Genomic DNA, 19,447 nt, shown 5'->3' with positions numbered 1-19,447 from the left:
TCGGTCTCATCTGCTTAATGGGAAGAATTGCCCCATCTAGTGGAGGAGTGAACTCTTGGCTTGTTTGTTTGTTTATCCATTCTTCACCAGGCTGAGTCTTTGCTTTCTTCTCTGCAGAAGCCGATCCAGCCATGGCGACTCCGTCTGCTGCCTTTGAGGCCCTTATGAATGGAGTGACAAGCTGGGATGTCCCCGAAGATGCCATCCCATGTGAACTGCTTCTAATTGGAGAGGCCTCCTTCCCAGTGATGGTGAATGACATGGGCCAGGTCCTCATTGCTGCCTCTTCCTATGGCCGAGGCCGCCTGGTGGTGGTGTCCCACGAGGACTACCTGGTGGAGGCCCAGCTCACTCCTTTTCTCCTCAATGCAGTGGGCTGGCTTTGCTCTTCCCCTGGGGCTCCGGTTGGTGTACACCCATCCCTGGCACCTCTGGCCAAAATCCTTGAGGGCTCTGGTGTAGAGGCAAAGGTTGAACCAGAAGTGAAAGACTCCCTGGGGGTTTATTGTATTGATGCCTACAACGAAACCATGACTGAAAAGTTGGTCAGGTTCATGAAACGTGGAGGGGGCTTGCTGATCGGAGGCCAAGCCTGGGATTGGGCCAACCAGGGCGACGATGAAAGGGTTCTGTTCACGTTCCCTGGGAACCTTGTGACTAGCGTGGCCGGCGTGTACTTCACCGACAATAAAGGGGACACGAGTTTCTTTAAAGTCTCTAAGAAGATGCCCAAGATCCCAGTCTTAGTGAGGTGAGTGCATTACCCCAGTGGGGAGTTGGTCCCAGGTTAAAAAGCAGAAGGTGGTTCTTGTCTTCAGGCTACTCCCAGGCTAACAGAAGAGAATTTGGCACTCAACGTGGATTTGCCGTAAATCAACCAGAGTATTAAAATACCCTGAGGCGCAGGAGGGGCAGGATCCCTGCCCAGATCACTTAGCTCTTTGAGGGGAGAAACATCTTAGTGACCATTATGTCCCCCAGCATCTTGTTTAGTAAAATATATTGCTGAATCCCAGGGTTCACATGACTAATCCAGGAAGGTGGCAGGTGAAGGTTGCCTGCAACTGAAGTGTAAGGAAAAGGAAGACGGACATGAGGGGTCCAGTAAGACAAAGTCTAGAGAGCTGTGCGAAAGGTTTTGAAATGTCCAGCCAGATCGGGTTAGGATGGAAGTAAAAACTAGAGGATTTAGAAGTTGAGATAGCAGAAAGATGGTATAAGTTCTATGTGCTAGATCTTAAATCTAGGAGTCAGAGATGATTTTTATCTCTGGAAGCAAAAGACCTGCTGATGGAGGATGAAGGAGGCAGCTGATGGGTTCCGAGACAGGCTACACAGAAAGTTCTTTGAGGGCCTTGCCCAGCCTGTTCCCTTCACATTGTGCTCCAGCACCTCATATGGTGTTGAACATGGAGCAGGTTAGTAGGTGCTCAGTAAACATGTGTTGGATGGATGATTGGATGGGTGAAGAGAGAGATGAGAAGCTGGAGTAGTCCCAGAAGTAGAAAAGTCACACCAGGCCACGCCCTGTATTGTGCATGAAAACTCTCAGCATCCTTAGAGCAAAGAGCATTGGTATTTCTGTCCAGTGGGAGCAGAATGAGGTAGAACTGAGTGAGGAGGGTACACCAGGGTTAGTACAGAGGCTTAGGGGATGAGCTGTGGCCTCTCCTTGGCATGGAACTCCTGGAACGCCCCACAGCTCCATTCTCATATGTGCAATGAGGAAAGAGTTGTTCAGAGGCACAGTGATTGATCAGGTTGATCAAACTTCAGCTTACTAGTGATCTTCATTCTGAGGAACAGGAAGGTAAAACTTGGGCATAATTCTATTTCTTAACAACGTAATCCCCTTTAGTTGCCTTAAAAGATGTTTTTCTCTATCAAAATCATACCTCTTTTTTCTTTGGCTATGCCTATATCATCTCATTATCACTGAATCTGAATTTTTTTCTTTTTGGTTAAATCATGTGAGTGTGTGTGTGTGTGCATGCGTGCACGTGGGAAATCAACTTGAAGGCTAACGCAGGAGGAAAAATCAGACTTAATAAGGGAAGTGCATAGAATCTCCTGTGCAGATTATGGGTTATTAGCATCGGTTATTCACTAGGTAAGACTGCATTGCAACTCTTGACTCTGTGCTTGTGCAGGTAGGTATATCATAGAATTACTTATATGTTATGAGGGTCATTTTTTGACTTGTGGATGGATTGAAGATGGCAGCAATGATTTCCTAAGTTAATTGGCTGAGATGAAATGAAGAGACGGAAAAGGTACAAGAGAATATATGTCTGTGTGTGTGTCACATATATACATTTCTTATCTACATTAAAAAATACCTATGCATAGGTTGAGATGAGTAGGGAAAAAGAGAAAAGAAAAACCTCTCCTCCTCACCCCAGTTTCCTTAATATTAGCTCTCAAGCACCCAGTATGTGTGTTCCATCCAACCCTCCTTCCCTCTCCCTTGCTCATCCCTTATTTCCTTCCTTCTACAAAGTAATATAATCACAGAGTTCAAAAAATGAAAACAATGCTGAAAGGTCAACATCAACCTGTCTTTCTCCCACCTCCGGTTGTGGTCATTACCAAACTATACATTTATTCAAATTCATTAATTATAAACCTAAATTGTGTGGATTTTACTTTATGTAAATTAAATCTCAACCGTTGAAAATATATTTGTTAAAATAGGACTTTAAAAAATAAATAATCTGAGATATAATCAGATTCGTGCATAAGGGTTGCAATTCAGCATTATTTGTTACTGGGAAGAGTAGAAATTAGAGAACACTATACAATGGATTATTAACTAACCATTAAACATATTATGTTTCCAAGAATGTTTAAGGACAAGGGAAGGCTCTTTGGGGATACTATTAAGTGAAATAAAATAGGATACTAATTGTGGTTCAATATGTTCCCAATTTTGTTAAAGATATACATAGCTATGTGTAAAAATATTACATAAGAAGAAAGCCCAAAATATCAGTAACAGGTAGATCTCTTGATTGTGGGATACTAATAGATGATTTTCAGTTATAAACTTTAATTTTCAAACTTCCTATCCAGTTCTTTAAGAAGGCATATATTTCATTACCTTGCTTCACATGCAATTCAGAAATCACATTTAAAATCTTCCACATCTTTGTGACACACAAATGCTTTTTTATTTCATAAGCAAACACTATTTTTAAAATTCTAACTCTCTTAATGGATCACGTCTTTTTCACTTTCCTTTCTGCTATTTCTGAAACGTGTGTACACACATGCACATGCAGTGTTGCCAGCACAGTTGACCCTTGAACAACTTGAGGGTTTGGGTCGTCCCTCGACACAGCTGAAAATCTAGGTATAACTTGCAGTCGGCCCCCTGTATCTTCGGTTCCACAGCCTCAGATTCAACCAGCTGCGAAACGTGCAGGACTGCGGTAGTTAGTATTGGGAAAAAACCCTGTGTGGAAGTGGACCTGCACAGTTCAAACCTATGTTGTTCATGGGCCACCTGTACTTTTGAATGATTCTTCTTCTTCATTGGATACTCTTTTAGATGACCTTTTCAACATTGCTGGGTCTCTTATTTTCTATTTTCATTTTAAAATTATTAAATTGTAAACCCACAATACAACTCTCTTTTCACCTTTGGACATTATTTTCCCCACTCATTCATGATTTTGCTCCCTTGTCATCTTAGTATACATGCTATTTTGAATTCTGCTCATAAACTTTTTCATTCTATGTAATCGTTAAAATTATACTTGATTCATTTTATGCAAATGCCAGTGTATATACCTCATGTATTTAATCATTTGCCTACTGTTGAAGACTTGGATCTTTCTTTAGTCTTCTTGTAATTATGTAATACTGTATAACATACCATCAGCGCATTTTCAGCAATACTAGACACCAACATGCTTCTATTAGAATTCAAGAAGGAAGATTATTTCCATCACAGGCTGTCAGGTTCACATTGAAAGTCCCTGTGAGTTTAGTTACTCTGCCCAAATATCTTGTTATTTATTTTTAAACCCACATTTGAACATGCGAGTGTGAATTAAGATAGCTTTAACCTTGCTACTTGTGCATTTCTTACTAAAATTCTAAATAAGATATTAGGATGAACCTTCTAAGAATAAACTGTCCACAGGCCTTATCAAGATGAATCAAATTTTTATCAGAAGTTGTTACTACTTTTATGATGGAAAAATAAAACCCTAAATAATAAAACCAGATGATCTACTTTTAGCCTGGTGAGAATACCTGCAGATATCAGGACACAAGTCTCATAGTCACTGCCCTCACTTCCCGCCTGGAAAGCACCATGATCTGCACTTAGAGCACTAGCCACCATGTTGTCTGTAAGACCACACCGCCTGTACTCTGTTCCCTGAGCAATTTCTAATCTTCCATCCGCTTATCCTCGGAGGTCTCCACTGTATCTCCAGATCTGAGGGCAATGGCTATTGTACTTTAAATGCAGAACCAGTTCCACCTTCTTTCTATTAAGTATTTCATTTGAACAAACACTGGATCCATTGTCATAAACACAGCCTCATTTCAAGACTCAGGATTCTAGTAAGAGATTTCATATCTACTGGGAAAAGCACAGATTTTAGTGGAGGCCAAATTTAATAAGTTCCCAAGCTCTGTCTGGTGCTTACTCTAAAACCTTGAGCCATAAGTAAGCCTCATCTCTAAAGTAGGATTAATAATGACTACCTTTAAGGGTGGTTGTGAGGATTAAATGAATTAAGAAACATGTTCAAAGTACCTAAAACACTTTAATTATTTTGACATCAGCCTTCAGGCTGTGGTAATGTAAGCGTATGAGGTCATGAATATCATTTCCAAACATCGAAAATTACTTGGCAGCCATCATCATGCTGCTTTGCCCCAAGTCATGTACGTTTCTCCAGTTGTATAAGCTATTGATATTTTAACTGGTATTTTTCCTACTTCAGCATCATGATGGATTGCCATGTTTTACCCTCTTTCTACATTTAACCAAATGGGGACTAGACACTGAACTGGCTTCACCAGTAAAGGGACTGGATGCTGATTAAACATATCATTAGATAACTGATCTGAGGGAGGTTTGGGGAGAAGCAACCACAATAGTTTAATCTGTTTTTTGGATAAGAAGGCCCTTGTCTCATTTTAACACAAATCTCAGGCTTCTGTTAGAGTTCTAGTTCTATGTGTGTTCATTCATCCATTCATTTAGCCAGCAATTTATTCGGTATATGCTATGTCTCGGGCTTTCTTATTTCAAAAAAATGATTTCCAGAGATCTGAGAATTAGAAGAGCAGAAACGTCTCCAATAACCAGGCCTAGAGGAAGTCACAAAAACCAAGTAACTGTTGTAGGAAGAGGGCTTGTGATATCAAGGTTCGGTAGAACCTGGAAACCTGGGCTTGCTGCCAGCAACTGCACGCCGTGACCTTAGCGTGTGCTTTCAACTGTCTTTCTCCCTCTAAATGGGAAGTGCTGGAGTAGACGGTCCTTGCCCTCATTTCAGCCATTACTCCATTGAGACTGGTTTTCAGTCTTCAGTAATCCCTGTATTATTCACGGTCATCAGAGATGCGGAGAAAAGCATGTCGAACAGTGGTCATGCTCTGAAATGTCCACATACTCCAAATTCTTGGCTTGAAAACACCCCTGTGAAACCTGAATTGGCAAACGTTATATAAATTGATGCCATATGTATATATCTATACACACACACATATATATATGTATATAGACATTTCTACTTCATTTTGAGAGATGGCCAAGGGATATTATGTAGAAGACTTCTGAATTTCAGATTATGAAGATTTCAGGATTTTGAAAATTGACTACTTCAAGTGAGCCGAAATGAAACAAGAAAACTGCCAAATTCCTGAAGATAATCAACATGTATATGACTCCCCAAGTAGTTTGGAAAACAAAAATATCTGAACAGATATTAATAAGCTTATTTGTAACAAGGATCCATAAGTCTTTGGAGGTCATTGCTAGGATAGATAGAATGCTAACTGCAGATGTTGGTCAGGGTCATGGCCCTGCGAGATGGGGTGAGCATACCTACCTAACTCTGAGCGTCTTACTACAGTCCTAGCCATGTATAGTAGAATTGTATTAACTGGTTCTCACAAAATAAATTAGAAGTTTTTAGAGAGTGAATTCAAGTGGGAAGATAGGCCACTTGAGAAGAGAAATTGCTAAGTCACAATTCAGTTTTCTTTTCCTTTTTATGCACATTTTCCTTTTTTCAATTTCAAAATATATGCTTACTGGAAAAAAGAGAAATAGTCCCAAAGTATACAAAGTAAAAAGTGAAAGATCTTCGTCCTCCACCTCTGCCTCTTACTAATTCTTCCCAGAGGTAATCACTGCTTAGAGTTTGGACTGTATCTTTTTTGATGCTAACTCTACATGAACTCTTTCAGAAAATAAGAGGGGAGAAAAGTTTTTGTCAGAGAAAACATTATTTCTCTGATGCTAAAACCAGAAAAAGACATTGCAAGACAAGAAAACTACAGAACAATGTCCCTCATGAACATAGATACAAAAATTCTTAAGTATTGTAAGTAGACAACAATATATAAAAAGGATACTACATCATGACCAAGTAAGGCTTATTCTAGGAATGCTTGGCTGGTTTAACATTCAAATATCAAATTAATTATTCTGTTAATACAGAATAAATGAGAAAAACCATATATATTCAATAGATGTACACACACAAAAAAACCTTTGACAAAATTCATTGTCAAATCATGACAAAATTTCAGCTAACTAGAAATAAAAGGGAACTTCTTCAGTGTGATGAGTCCTCTTTGAAAAACCTATAGCTAAGAACATACTTAATGGTGAAATACCCTGAGACTGAGAACAAGGCAAGGAAGGATAGCTGTTTTCACAAATGATGATTAATCCCTGTTCTTTTGTTTTCTTGATCTTCTCTTTCACATATGTGCAGTTACAGATTCTTCTGTTCTCTTGGGTTTCTGATCAATCTGATTTCATTTGATTTATATTTCCTATAAATTCCTCCTGTCCCAGCTTGCTGATTGCACCCTTCTTGAAATATAGTGAATCTAGTGCTATCATGATTTTATTGTCTTTTTTTAATAACTTTTGTTTCATTTCAGAACAGAGAGGGAAAAGAAAAGTAAAAATCCAATTCAGGTTTTTTTATGAAACAATTATTTATCTCCCCCTGCACATAAGCCATGGCTGTCAGAAATAACAGGTCTCTGACGATGCTTCCGGTTCAGCAGGGAGCATCCAGGGTCCTGCTAGTGACGCAGTGTCTGGGTCTCAACTTTGCACATTCAGTATTGCTCATCTTGTCGTAACAGGCTAATGTACAAACCTTGATACCAATGTAAATCACCTCTTCACTGACTACACTCGTAAAACAATTAATTGCATGTAATTTACTAACAGAACTCGTGATAAGAACTAAACCACAAAGCACCGAGCTAATCTCCCCGTGCTATGCTGCTGCTTCCCACCAGCCAACTATTTTACTTTCAGTGGTATATATATGTCGATGCTACTCTCACTTCACCCCAGCTTCCCCATCCCACTCCAAGCCCTCAAGTCCATTCTCTACATCTGTGTCATTATTCCTGTCCTGCCCCTAGGTTCTTCATAACCTTTTTTTTTTTTAGATTCCATATATATGCGTTAGCATACGGTATTTGTTTTTCTCTTTCTGACTTACTTCAGTCTGTATGCCAGACTCTAGGTCCATCCACCTCACTACAAATAACTCTGTTTCGTTTCTTTTTATGGCTTTTTATGGCTGAGTAATATTCCATTGTATATATGTGCCACATCTTCAATAAAGATCTATTAAAAAATAAAAGAACTAAAACATTTTCTATTTAATTTTGTATGCATAAAGTACTTAAATTTAAAAACGAATGTTTTTTGCTTTAGAATCAGCAAATTAAAGATATACTAAGATGTTGCTAGAGAAATATAAATGTCACCAAAAAATAGAAGATTTTGGTTGTCCTGGCCAGTGAGTTCTTTCTTTAGGCAGATGATCCTGGGAAGTACTATTATTATCACAAGGTTGTTTGGTGAATTTGGAATCAGAGCAAGAACAGCTAGTTGAATGATTTTAATGGCTAGTGCTTCAAGGAGGTGGAGAGTCATCTTGTAGGGTGATACCTTTATCTTCAGGAAAGGTTTGTACCTGCTAAGAGGACTATAGTTTCCCCATCAGTTAATTACAGCTCTGCCAGAGTATAACACAAATACTGTAAATATGCCACCTACCTGACCCCCAGTTTTCAGTGTTTCCTCACAACTGCCTCTGACCATACGGTTGCCAGATATTTACCTAACGAGAGTGACTTAACCAGCTCTGGGATCTCGAGCTTAGAGATCGCTCTACCTCTTACCCCCTCATAATCCCACTACCTGGGGCTGCATCCCCCATTTCGGGGGTTATAGGTGTCCTGAGGTCTTATAGGAGTTTGTTACCCTTAAATAGGAACAGTTGGTGATGAGAAAAACCTTATAGCACGGATGTGTATCACTCCTGTTGGGCCGACAATGAATGTGTGGGATTCTGGGTGTAGGCAGTCAATCCTCTTGGGTTCACCTAACAGGAGGGTTCCACTAGAGTTGAGGCCGGTCAGCTCCCTGCCCGACCTTTTGAGATAATAGTGATTCTTCACTAGTGCCACTGACTGACTCAGCTCTCGGTTGACTTTATTTGTAGAAAATTAGATGCATGAAATTATAAACAAGCCTCCTTACAAGAATGAAACCATGATTTTCCATTCAGTTCTTTGTATAGTGCTTAAAAGGCTGAAACAAACACTTAAATCCAGAATATTTAAGATACAGTATTGGGTATACCCAGCAGGACTTCTTGCGAGATTTCCTTTGGAGGGTTTGTACGCAGAGAATGAGCAGAGCAGAATTAATGCTGAGTGCCTCTGTCTTCCCTCCAGCAAGTCTCCCTACCCAGTGCCCACTTTGTTCTCCCAGTTCCCTTGTAAGAGCTAAAAATGGTATTAGTAAGTCTGACGCTTGCTATATGCTGGGTGCTGTTCTGAATGCTTTGTAACAGAGAACACGTGTGTCTTTTGCAGTTGTGAAGATGATCTCTCCGAGGACAGAGATGAGCTCCTGCACGGGATTTCTGAGCTGGACATCAGCAACTCGGACTGCTTCCCGTCCCAGCTGCTAGTGCACGGGGCTTTAGCCTTTCCCCTGGGGCTAGATTCCTACCATGGCTGTGTCATAGCGGCCGCCCGCTACGGCCGGGGCCGGGTGGTCGTGACTGGCCACAAGGTCCTTTTGACCGTTGGTAAACTGGGCCCCTTTCTGCTCAATGCTGTGCGCTGGCTGGATGCAGGCCGCAGAGGCAAGGTCGTGGTGCAGACAGAGCTGAGGACTCTGAGCGGGCTGCTTGCAGTGGGGGGCATAGACAGCAGCATTGAGCCCAGTCTGCCCAGCGAGGCCAGTGTCTATTGCTTGGAGCCCATGAGTGATGTGGGAGTCAAGGAGCTGCAGGAGTTTGTAGCAGAGGGCGGGGGCCTGTTTGTTGGAGCCCAAGCCTGGTGGTGGGCCTTCAAGAACCCAGGAGTGTCCCCTTTGGCTCGGTTCCCAGGAAACCTCCTCCTCAACCCCTTTGGCATTAGCATCACCAGCCAAAGCCTCAACCCTGGGCCCTTTCGTACTCCTAAGGCAGGGATAAGGACCTATCATTTCCGTTCCACCCTGGCCGAGTTCCAGGTTATAATGGGCAGGAAGAGAGGGAACGTGGAAAAGGGCTGGTTGGCAAAGCTGGGACCGGATGGCGCAGCTTTCCTGCAGATCCCCGCAGAAGAGATCCCTGCCTACATGTCGGTGCATCGGCTCCTAAGGAAGCTGCTAAGTCGCTATCGGCTCCCAGTAGCGACCCGAGAGACCCCTGTCATCAGCGACTGCTGCAGGGGTGCTATGCTCTCCCTGGCCACTGGGCTGGCCCACACTGGAAGTGACCTCTCTCTGTTAGTGCCAGAAATTGAAGATATGTACAGCAGCTTCTACCTGCGCCCCTCGGAATCTCCTATCACTGTTGAGGTCAACTGCAACAATCCAGGTAAGGAATGAGGGGTGGGAGCCTGGTGTGTGGGAACTGGGGGGCAGTGGGTCGTGATGACTTGAGCAGCTCAGCTCCAGATCTGATCACCCCCAGGAGGCCATCTCCATCCTCTGCCGTGCACTCAAGGAGATGGGGGTTGGGGTTTTAGGTGATGTTTGGAAGAGCAGAGCCAGGGCAGCATGGAGGCAGGAAGATGTGCAGAGCTCAGGAAGGGGCTCTGGAAGCTGGGTGGCGGTGGAATCGTGGCGGAAGGGTAATGTCTCCTCTTCCTTGGCTTTTGGCAGGCACCAGGTATTGCTGGATGAGCACCGCGCTCTACATACCCGGGAGGCAAATTATACAGGTCTCGCTGCCTGAAGCTGCTATCTCTGCTGACCTGAAGGTGAGGCATGCCCATCTTACCACAGAACATGGAAGCCAAATACGGAAGCCAAATGCTCTTGCTTTCATAGTGGGCATCTGACCTGACCTTCCTACAAAACCAACTGGCACTACAGGGCATGTACTTCCACCCCCTTTAGTTGCTTAGGATGAAGCAACTAAGGTGCAGAACAGCTAACTGATTGATTTAAATGTATGGATTTGATACATTTCAGCGCCCAGAACTCAAACCTAACCAACCTCTGGCTCAAATTTTGTGCTTTTAACTTATGTCATAGAGTGGGGAATAGGAGAGGTACCAGATGGCTGGTGCCCTAGCACACAGTCCAATAAATCTTAGTCCACGTTCCATCCCGTGTACATTTCACATCAAAGCCCGAGGTCCTTCTGACTCCAGCTTCTTCCCTGTGACACCAGACACTGTTCCTAGCTTGCCCAGTCCACGTCAGCTCTGTCACTTTCACATACACACACCGTATTCACGACATTAAGCTGCCGTCCTGCTCTCCCCCCCCTTGTGGGTCATCACGATGGTTAGCATCTGTTTTGTGCCCGTATCTGTCCTGGAACTTGTTTAGCATAAACCCGGGAGAACAGTCCCAGGATGCCTCTAAGGACAGGGGTGACTCAACTGGCGCAGGAATAGGGGCCTGGGAGGACAGGTGGAACTGAATCAATCTTCCACTACATCAACCGGTCACGTGTTCTCCCACTGGGCCTTCTCTCAGGTCAAAAGTCAGGATCCCCTCTGCCCTTTCCCAAAGCCAGAATCACCACGGGGGAATAGGCAGCCTAGGATTCTGGCTGTTACAGAGACACCAAGGGACTCTGTGTGGGAGTCGCCCACCTCAGAATTAGCATCTGGGCCACACCTGGTGCCCCTACATCAGCGTCTCAGCATGACCCTTTGTGGAGCTGTTTGACCCGCCCTGAGAGTGAATTCACATGATCTGGTCCATACGACCTTGAGGGATGATACAATTTCATGGGTTTAGCGCACAGGGCTTATAAACGGTGGGATGCCTGGAGCTGCCTAGGGTCATGGCCCCGTGACCCTTCCTGTCCCCATGTCCTGGGCGCTCTCCCCTTCGGCTCATGCATGCCCCAGGGTCACTACGTGGGGGATCTCTCTGCTCCAGGTACAGATTGGCTGCCACACCGATGACCTGACCAGGGCCAGCAAGCTGTTCCGAGTCCCCCTTGTGATTAACCGCTGCTGCCTGGACAAGCCCACCAAGGCGGTCACCTGCCTCTGGGGGGGCCTCCTGTACATCATTGTGCCTCAGGGCAGCAAGCTGGGCTCCGTGCCCATCACGGTCAAGGGAGCTGTGCACGCTCCCTACTACAGGCTAGGTGAGTGGACGCCCTGGAGCGAACCCGAGGGACAGGGAGAGCTGGGGGCGAGGAGGTCATCTGGGGCTGCCTGGTGTGGGAAGAGGGAGATTCGGGTTGGTGGAGGGAAGGGAGGGAAGCTTCCTTATAGTCAGCCTTGAGGCTGAGGGGATAAAGACCAAACCGTATCACATCCATGGGACCTTTGTAGAAGAAGGATAGAGCAGGTACGTGGTGGTTCATGGCATTGGTGTTCTCCTGCTAGGGTTCAAGTTGAACGTGTTAGTGTCAGGGATTTGGGGAACCAAGTTTCAAGTGCTGTGGCCTGTCTTCCAGGGGAGACATCCCAGGAGGAATGGAAGAGGCGTATCCAGGAGAATCCAGGTCCCTGGGGAGAGCTGGCTACAGACAACATCATCTTGACGGTGCCATCCGCAAACCTTCGCACTGTGGAGAACCCTGAGCCGCTGCTACGCCTCTGGGACGAGGTGATGCAGGCCGTGGCCCGGCTGGGGGCTGAGCCTTTCCCCCTGCGTCTGCCTCAGAGGATCGTTGCCGACGTGCAGATCTCAGTCGGTGGGTGCCTGGGGCGAACCTGTGTGCATGCTGCCCCGTCTTAGGGCCTTCCTTCTTGCAACAGCCGTGCGGTGGGCAGCCAGCAGGATAGAAATGTTCTTATGGCAAGACATATAAAATGTAATCCTTGCTATTTAAATGGAAAGGGAAAAAATGCGTCAAAAAGAAAAAGACTCACTGTGTCCCTCAACAAAACAATGGAAACTACCTAAGTGCCCAACAGTTACGGAATGGTTCAGTAATGTATTATGTAATGTGTATACCTTCAGTGGACATTAAGGAAGACGTTTAAAGTGATATTTTGATGGCATAAGGAAATATGATGAGGTTATGTGACACATAAAAGCAGGCCGCAGAACTGTACGTACACAGTATGTTAAAATATGTAACAGTTTTAGTCAAGAGATGTTATCAAACAGTGGGAATGGTGCAGAAAATACATGCTGGGTTTTCACAGACTTCCATCAGGGGACTTCGAGGAGTAGATAAAACCGACCGAGGGCCATTTCCTAGGTCACAGGTGTTGGGAGAAAGCACTGAATAAAGAGATCTTTGCCAGCAGGTCAAGAGGCCTGAAAAATGAAGGGTGTATAGAAATTAAAGAACCAAGGAAATCTCTCTGGACCTTAGTTTTCTTGGCTTATGCAGATGATCACTATGAGGTAGTGTGTCGACGTGGGTCACTATGAGGTAGTGTCGACGTGGGCAATTCCATGTTTAAATACTGAGAACCACGAGTTCTTAATTTTGAGAAAAGAGTATAATGATGGGTTCACACAGAGCACCCTCAGAGAAACAGAAAAATTGAATAGTAACATGAACGGCGATCTGTAACCTGCCTCGGCTCCCATAGCCAGTCAGAGCGGCGATGAAAGCATTATTACAGAATAAGAGGATAAGGATGAAGGCCCAGGAGGGTCCGGGTTTTGCCTTTCTGAGCATTACAGGGTTCTGGAAGTCATGGGGTCGGTGGGGACTGGGTGTTTTGGCAGATACAATAGAGAGAATAATTTTGTTAGATGGGTGGGGAGCGCTCTAACCCTCTTTTCCCCCTCCTGCTTTTCCCAGGCTGGATGCACGCAGGCTACCCCATCATGTGCCACCTGGAGTCGGTGCAGGAGCTCATCAGTGAGAAACTCATCAGAACCAAGGGGCTGTGGGGCCCTGTGCACGAGCTGGGCCGCAACCAGCAGCGGCAGGAGTGGGAGTTCCCCCCGCACACCACCGAGGCCACGTGCAACCTGTGGTGTGTCTATGTGCACGAGACGGTCCTGGGCATCCCTCGAGGACGAGCCAATATCGCTCTGTGGCCCCCAGTTCGGGAGAAGAGAGTCAGAATCTACCTGGGCAAGGGTCCCAATGTGAAAAACTGGAACGCGTGGACGGCCCTGGAAACGTACTTACAGGTGCTGGGCCAGCGCCGGGGGTGGTGGGAGCCCTGCAGTGGGGACCCTGAGCAGATGGTAGCATGGTGCCGGGGGAACCTCCCGCTGACCCGCCTCCCGCACCAGGCGGGGGAGGTCCTGACAGCGCCCAGGTGTGAAGGTGCTAGTTGAGGATGCTTCTCAGGGCATCGCTTTGCATGGCCCTAAGGTGGACTTAATTACCTCAGCCCCACCCTTCACCCCAGGACTCTGAAGAGATGTTTGAGAGTAGACAGCACTGAGAAAGGTTAAAAATTGGTAGAGGCAAATGTGATACTACAAATATAGTTGCTGTCACTGGCTTTAAACCTAGACATACCTGAGACTGAAGCCAAACTGCACTGTTTAAATAGCTCCCTAAAGCCGAACACACACCGACTTGCGCGCTGTGCGCGCGCGCGCACACACACACACTCTCTCTCTCACACACTCTCTCTCACACACTCTATGTGGGAAAGGAGCTGTTTTTTCCCTAGGTGAGTAAACCGTCTTCTTACTATGACTTGGCTGTGCCTCAGTTTCCACCTTATAAGCAAGCCAGGTTTCCTCACTGGACTGGACATGGGGGTGGCCTTTGCCTTTTAGTTATCACACAACACCCCAGTTCCAGCCCCCTGGTCCCTGCATCAGTTCCCAGCTCACTGTGGAGGGCTTCATCACCTTGGATTCTGGAACTCAGGCCAGCCACACTCTATTCTGGCCCTTCCTCCTGCTGGAGTTCTCACTGCAGATTCCCTCCGCCACAAGGATGACGGTGACACTGCTAGGAGACTGCTTTAACCTTGTCATCGGGACAGAAGTTCCTCCTCCGTGAAACCAAGTCGAGGGTGGAACTGCTTCCCTGGTGGCACAGTGGTTAAGAATCCACGTGCCAATGCGGGGGACACGGGTTCGAGCCCTGGTCCAGGAAGATCCCACATGCCACAGAGCAACTAAGCCCGTGCACCGCAACTACTGAGCCTGCGCTCTAGAGCCCGTGCTCCACAACAAGAGAAGCCACCGCAGTGAGAAGCCCTCACAGCACAGCAAAGAGTAGCCCCCGCTCGCCGCAACTAGAGAAAGCCCGCGCACAGCAACAGAGACCCAGCACAGCCAAAAATAAATAAATTAACATGGGCTGTTTCCAACAGCCTCGGGATGGCTGCCTTTTCCCAAAATTACGCCTTACTCTTAATTCTAGCTACCTAGACTATACATTGTCTTCTGCTGCTACTGGACTCACCTTTTTTTCCCAAAGGCCGTTTTTGGTCGCCTTGCAAGTTGACATAGACCTACAGTTAGTGCGGATTATGTCAGGATACGGCTGGGAGTTCCCTAATTGTTGGGGTTTAACTTAGCAACTATGAAAAACAGTGGATTTTTTCCACTTCAACCAATTTTAAATCCTCGTGTAATATCCTATGACTACTTTCATGGTCTAGTGAGATAGATGAATAATGATATTGGTGGTAAATCCTGATCCTAATCACTGCAGTTTTTACCACAGCTGTCTTGAGCGTCTGCTTTGTGTTGAGCCCTGTGCCGGCTCAGAGGCCCTTCTCATCGTCAGAACATGAGAGTAGCACTTGAGGCTGGCAGGTAAAACAGCAGAGGGTCAGTGATAGATATGAAACTGGTGTTTAAGGGGTGAAATGCATTAACTCATTTAGAGTGTTTGTTGGGTCTCTTGTAGATCAGATGTCTCATCCTCCTCCTTCCTTCTCTTTCCAGCTCCAGGAGGCCTTTGGGTGGGAGCCGTTCATCCGTCTCTTCACTGAGTATAGGAACCAGACCAACTTGCCCACAGACAATGTCGACAAAATGAATCTGTGGGTGAAGATGTTCTCCCACCAAGTGCAGAAGAACCTGGCTCCGTTCTTTGAGGCCTGGGCCTGGCCGATCCAGAAGGAAGTGGCAACCAGCCTGGCCTATCTGCCTGAGTGGAAGGAAAATATTATGAAATTGTACCTCCTCACACAGATGTAAGGAGTGCCCAGCGAGGTGGCAGGTAGAGAGGTTTGGGGAGTTAGGCAGAGATGGGGATCCACTCCTCGACCTCTGTCTCTTAGGTTCTAGCCTTGCCCTCTCAAGCTCACTGCCCCTAGATCTTAGTCATATCTCTGGGCAGTGGGTTCAGAACATAGAAAAAAGTGGAATCATAATTCCTCAGGAGCAAAGCCTTCCGTTTATGAGCTCATTCCTCTGCTCTCAGCCATCAGATGCCCTCCTGACCCTGTGCTGGGCCAGTGCTGAGAGCTTTGGCCCCTGCTCCTATGCCAGCCCTTGGTTCACCATCATGGACCATAGCCCATAGAGGGTGGCTCTCACCCTGAGGACTCCCTGGGCTTTTATTTTTGATCATTTCCCCAAAAACCTGACGATAGAACCCAACTGAAATACTAATTTACCATGATATTCAGACAGCTCCCTGATGACTAATACATTTTATGTCTTGGGTAGTTTTCCAGAAGCTGTCTGGTGTATTACGAAGAGCCCATAACTAGGGTTTTAGCTCTTGGGAAAGTCGTTTTATCTCTGAACTCCCATTTCTTTGTGTGTAAGGTGAGGGCAAAGATCCCTGCCTCACAGGGTTGTGGGTGAAGACTCAGACCGGTAATTCTGAGGAGTGCGGATACCGGGCATGCACTCTTAAGGGGTGGTTTTATTTCGTGATGGTCCACAGAGTAGTGAGTTTCCTACTCCCCATTCTCTTCCCACAGCCCAGGGGTTAATTAAGGTCATCATCTCTCACAGTTGACTTACCACATCTAGGTTCTGGTTCTTTGACCAGTTAGTTATATGACTCTGGGCAAGCTCCTTAACTTCTCTGTGACTCAATTTCCTCATCTATAAAATGGGATCTATCTCATAGGACTATTGTGAGGATTAAATTTTAGCACCTCTAAAAGTGACAGTACGTGGCATTTAGTAGGTACTGAGAAATTGGCAGCTGCCGCTGTTACTGTCAGATTAACTCTATCATTTTAGATCAGGACTGCACTTTCAGATGGCATTTACAGATGCAGTGAATTAATCCTATCCCATCCTACACTTTTATACACTGACTCTGAAAGGATTCTGGTATATTGCCCTATGATCTAAAGGAAGGTCTATTTATAGTGGGGTTTTAAAAGCTGCTTGGGGTTTGGTCTCCTTCAATTCCACCTTTCAGGTAAAATCCCTTCTTTGATTAAGAGTGGAAGTTGCTTGAAAACCAGAACAATTCTATGAGGATGTTCATCCTTAGCAAACAAGGAGCATCCGGCTGAGTGATGGTGTTTGTATTTCCGTAGTGACACAGATTCCTGTCGCTGTTTGGCAGATAAAGTCCATGCACAAATAGAATCTTTACACTGGAACAAGATAACTGGATCCAACTGACCCAAATTTCATTTAATTACAGTACATTCAGAGATTTTTTTAACTTTGCTTCCAATCTTATTCAGAACCTCCCAATTCTTTGTAGTTTCAGCTAGGGTTGGGGCTCCAGGATTAATGCTGTGTACATCCAGCCAGTTTTCCTTTAGCTCACTTCTTTTGATTTAGTTGCTTTAGTGCACTGTTTTATTTGCTTAATTGGGAATTGGATGGATGCATAGACAATAAGATTTGACCTAGACAATGTTTTTCTTTCAATTCTTTTATTGTGTCATTTCTTAATACTAGAATTATTTTCCCTTATTTCATGAGTATCTATCATCCAAGTACTTTAAACAGAGATGTTAAATATTCATTCAGCATTGAAAATAATTGTTATCAACTAGTGGGTTGTTGAGTATGTGCCAGGTATATAGATTGTTTCATTTAATCTTCACAGTAACCTTATGGAATGGAAACTTAACAGCTCCCATTTTTCAAATGAGTGAACTGAATTTTTTGGAGATTGAGTAAATTGCCTAAGCCTTTATTGGTAATAAGTGATAGATCTGGGATCTGAACCCAGGCATTCTGAATACAAATGAGTATTAGTAACTACAGTGCTTTGAACAAGCAAATAAATGAGTAAATGAAGAAATGAACCAGCAAATAGAAGGAACTTTATGTCCCTCCTTGCCAGCACTTTGGCTGTTTTTACTTAGCTTTCATCTAATTTTATCAGAACAGAAAGTCCTTTTGTTTACCCCAAATGCCAGTTCAAAGGCAGACTTTGAGGTAGGCACCTGAAGTGCTTCCCAATGGACAGTGCTGGGATGATCCCTTTAGTATGGTCCCAGTCCTCTGGGTTCCGGGATCTTCGGGTTTCAGTCCTTATCTCCAGGGCACCATGAAAGCATTCTACTAGCTTATTGGATTTTGAACGATGGGCTCTTTTGGTAAAGTGTCTGACTCCCAAAGGTCTCAGACACTATGTTTTCAGAAAGGAAATTAGATCCTCAGTCATTTAGAACAATTTTTATCTCCATTCTTGCCCTCCTTAGTCCATTTTCAGCAGTACAGCCCCGGGGACCTTTTAAAAATATCGAGTTATCCATGTCACTCCCCTTTCTAAAAGCTTCCAATGGGACTTTGAATTTAAGATGATGAACTGAACATGTAAGTTTACTTCCCTTCCTCCCCAGGCCCCACTGAAACCGAAGTCGAGAAATGTAAAAGAGAATTGACACATCTCAGCAAAGAAAACTGAAGGAATTTGGTTATAAGTGAAGAAGATCTCAATACATTTCTGGAAGAGAGAAAGTGGAAGAAGTGATAATGACAGAGTGCAGCTCCTCAGACGGAATATAAGCTGATCTAAACACGTAACCCCAAGGAGATGTGGGCACCTGAAGTCTGTCTGCTCAAGAATTATGTCAGTTGTGAAATTGAACCCCATCTCATTCTGCCCCAACCTTTGCACAGAATGCAGGCAACCTACCACTGGTCTCTGTTAAGTCTGTTGATGTTGTTGTTTATTGTTGTTTGTGTAAAGGATTTAAATAAACTGCTTGAGGAGAGGTAGGAGTTGGTGCTTCAAAATAAATTCCTCTTGTGGAAAAAAGTGAGCCCCTAGCAGCTAGTTAGTTCTCTACAGATGGCTGAGATCCCTACTCAAGTAACCAAGTGCGTTCAGTCACAGAAAGGCTTACTGGAGAAGCAGACAGACCACACAATGGCAGAGGGAACCCACAGCAACTCCTATAAAAACAGTTACACTGATTCTTCAATGCAAATGGTCAGCTGGGAATTCCCAGACATTGAGCCTTAGGGGTAGGGGTTGGGGGAGGGACCAGGGGGGCAGCATGTGAGAAAAATAAACAATCAGAATCAGGAGATTTGAAAAATATAACAAACTCTAGGGGAAACAGTTAACATGGAAGAAAATGACTTAAATATCTTCGGAGACATCTAAGGTGCATTTGTAAGATAAAAACAGGATGCAACAAAGAAAGGGAAAACCCTGAAAATAAGAGGAGCCCTTAAATTGAAATAGGACTGCCAAAAATATTTAGTAGACAGGCTGTAAAATAAGGTTGAGGGAATCTCCCTCGATACAGAGCAAAAAGAAATAGAAAATATAAAGAGAGGAAAGAGACATAGACAATATCTAACTGTTAGGAGTTTCTGGAAGAGAGAACACAAAATGTGAAGGAAAAAAACCATAAGTCTCCAAATTGAGAGGACCCTATACAACCTACATCTAGACATAATCTTGTGAAATTTTGGAATATTAAG

General features: G+C 44.6%; 1 protein-coding gene across 3 annotated transcripts in view; it reads left to right on the top strand.

Moving 5' to 3' along the window:
• Positions 1-18,736, top strand: part of TCAF1 (TRPM8 channel associated factor 1) — a 38,715-nt gene extending 19,979 nt beyond the window's left edge. For 2 of the 3 annotated variants that reach the window (XM_082631768.1, XM_082631770.1), the window contains exons 2-9: positions 118-751; positions 9,106-10,100; positions 10,388-10,485; positions 11,624-11,837; positions 12,153-12,392; positions 13,461-13,798; positions 15,527-15,777; positions 18,355-18,736. In XM_082631768.1, the coding sequence (XP_082487894.1) occupies positions 118-751; positions 9,106-10,100; positions 10,388-10,485; positions 11,624-11,837; positions 12,153-12,392; positions 13,461-13,798; positions 15,527-15,777; positions 18,355-18,364 (2,780 nt within the window). In that variant the 3' untranslated portion in view covers positions 18,365-18,736. Of the gene's footprint in view, positions 1-117; positions 752-9,105; positions 10,101-10,387; positions 10,486-11,623; positions 11,838-12,152; positions 12,393-13,460; positions 13,799-15,526; positions 15,804-18,354 lie in introns of all 3 variants that reach the window. The other variant, XM_082631769.1, reaches the window with a different exon arrangement.
• Positions 18,737-19,447: the final 711 nt, after the last annotated feature.

This window comes from Mesoplodon mirus (assembly GCF_964341445.2).
Source record: "Mesoplodon mirus genome assembly, chromosome: 9".
NCBI lineage: Eukaryota > Metazoa > Chordata > Mammalia > Artiodactyla > Ziphiidae > Mesoplodon > Mesoplodon mirus.
The sequence above is the reverse complement of the archived record's forward strand: the minus strand, read 5'-3'. Positions and strand labels throughout refer to the sequence as shown.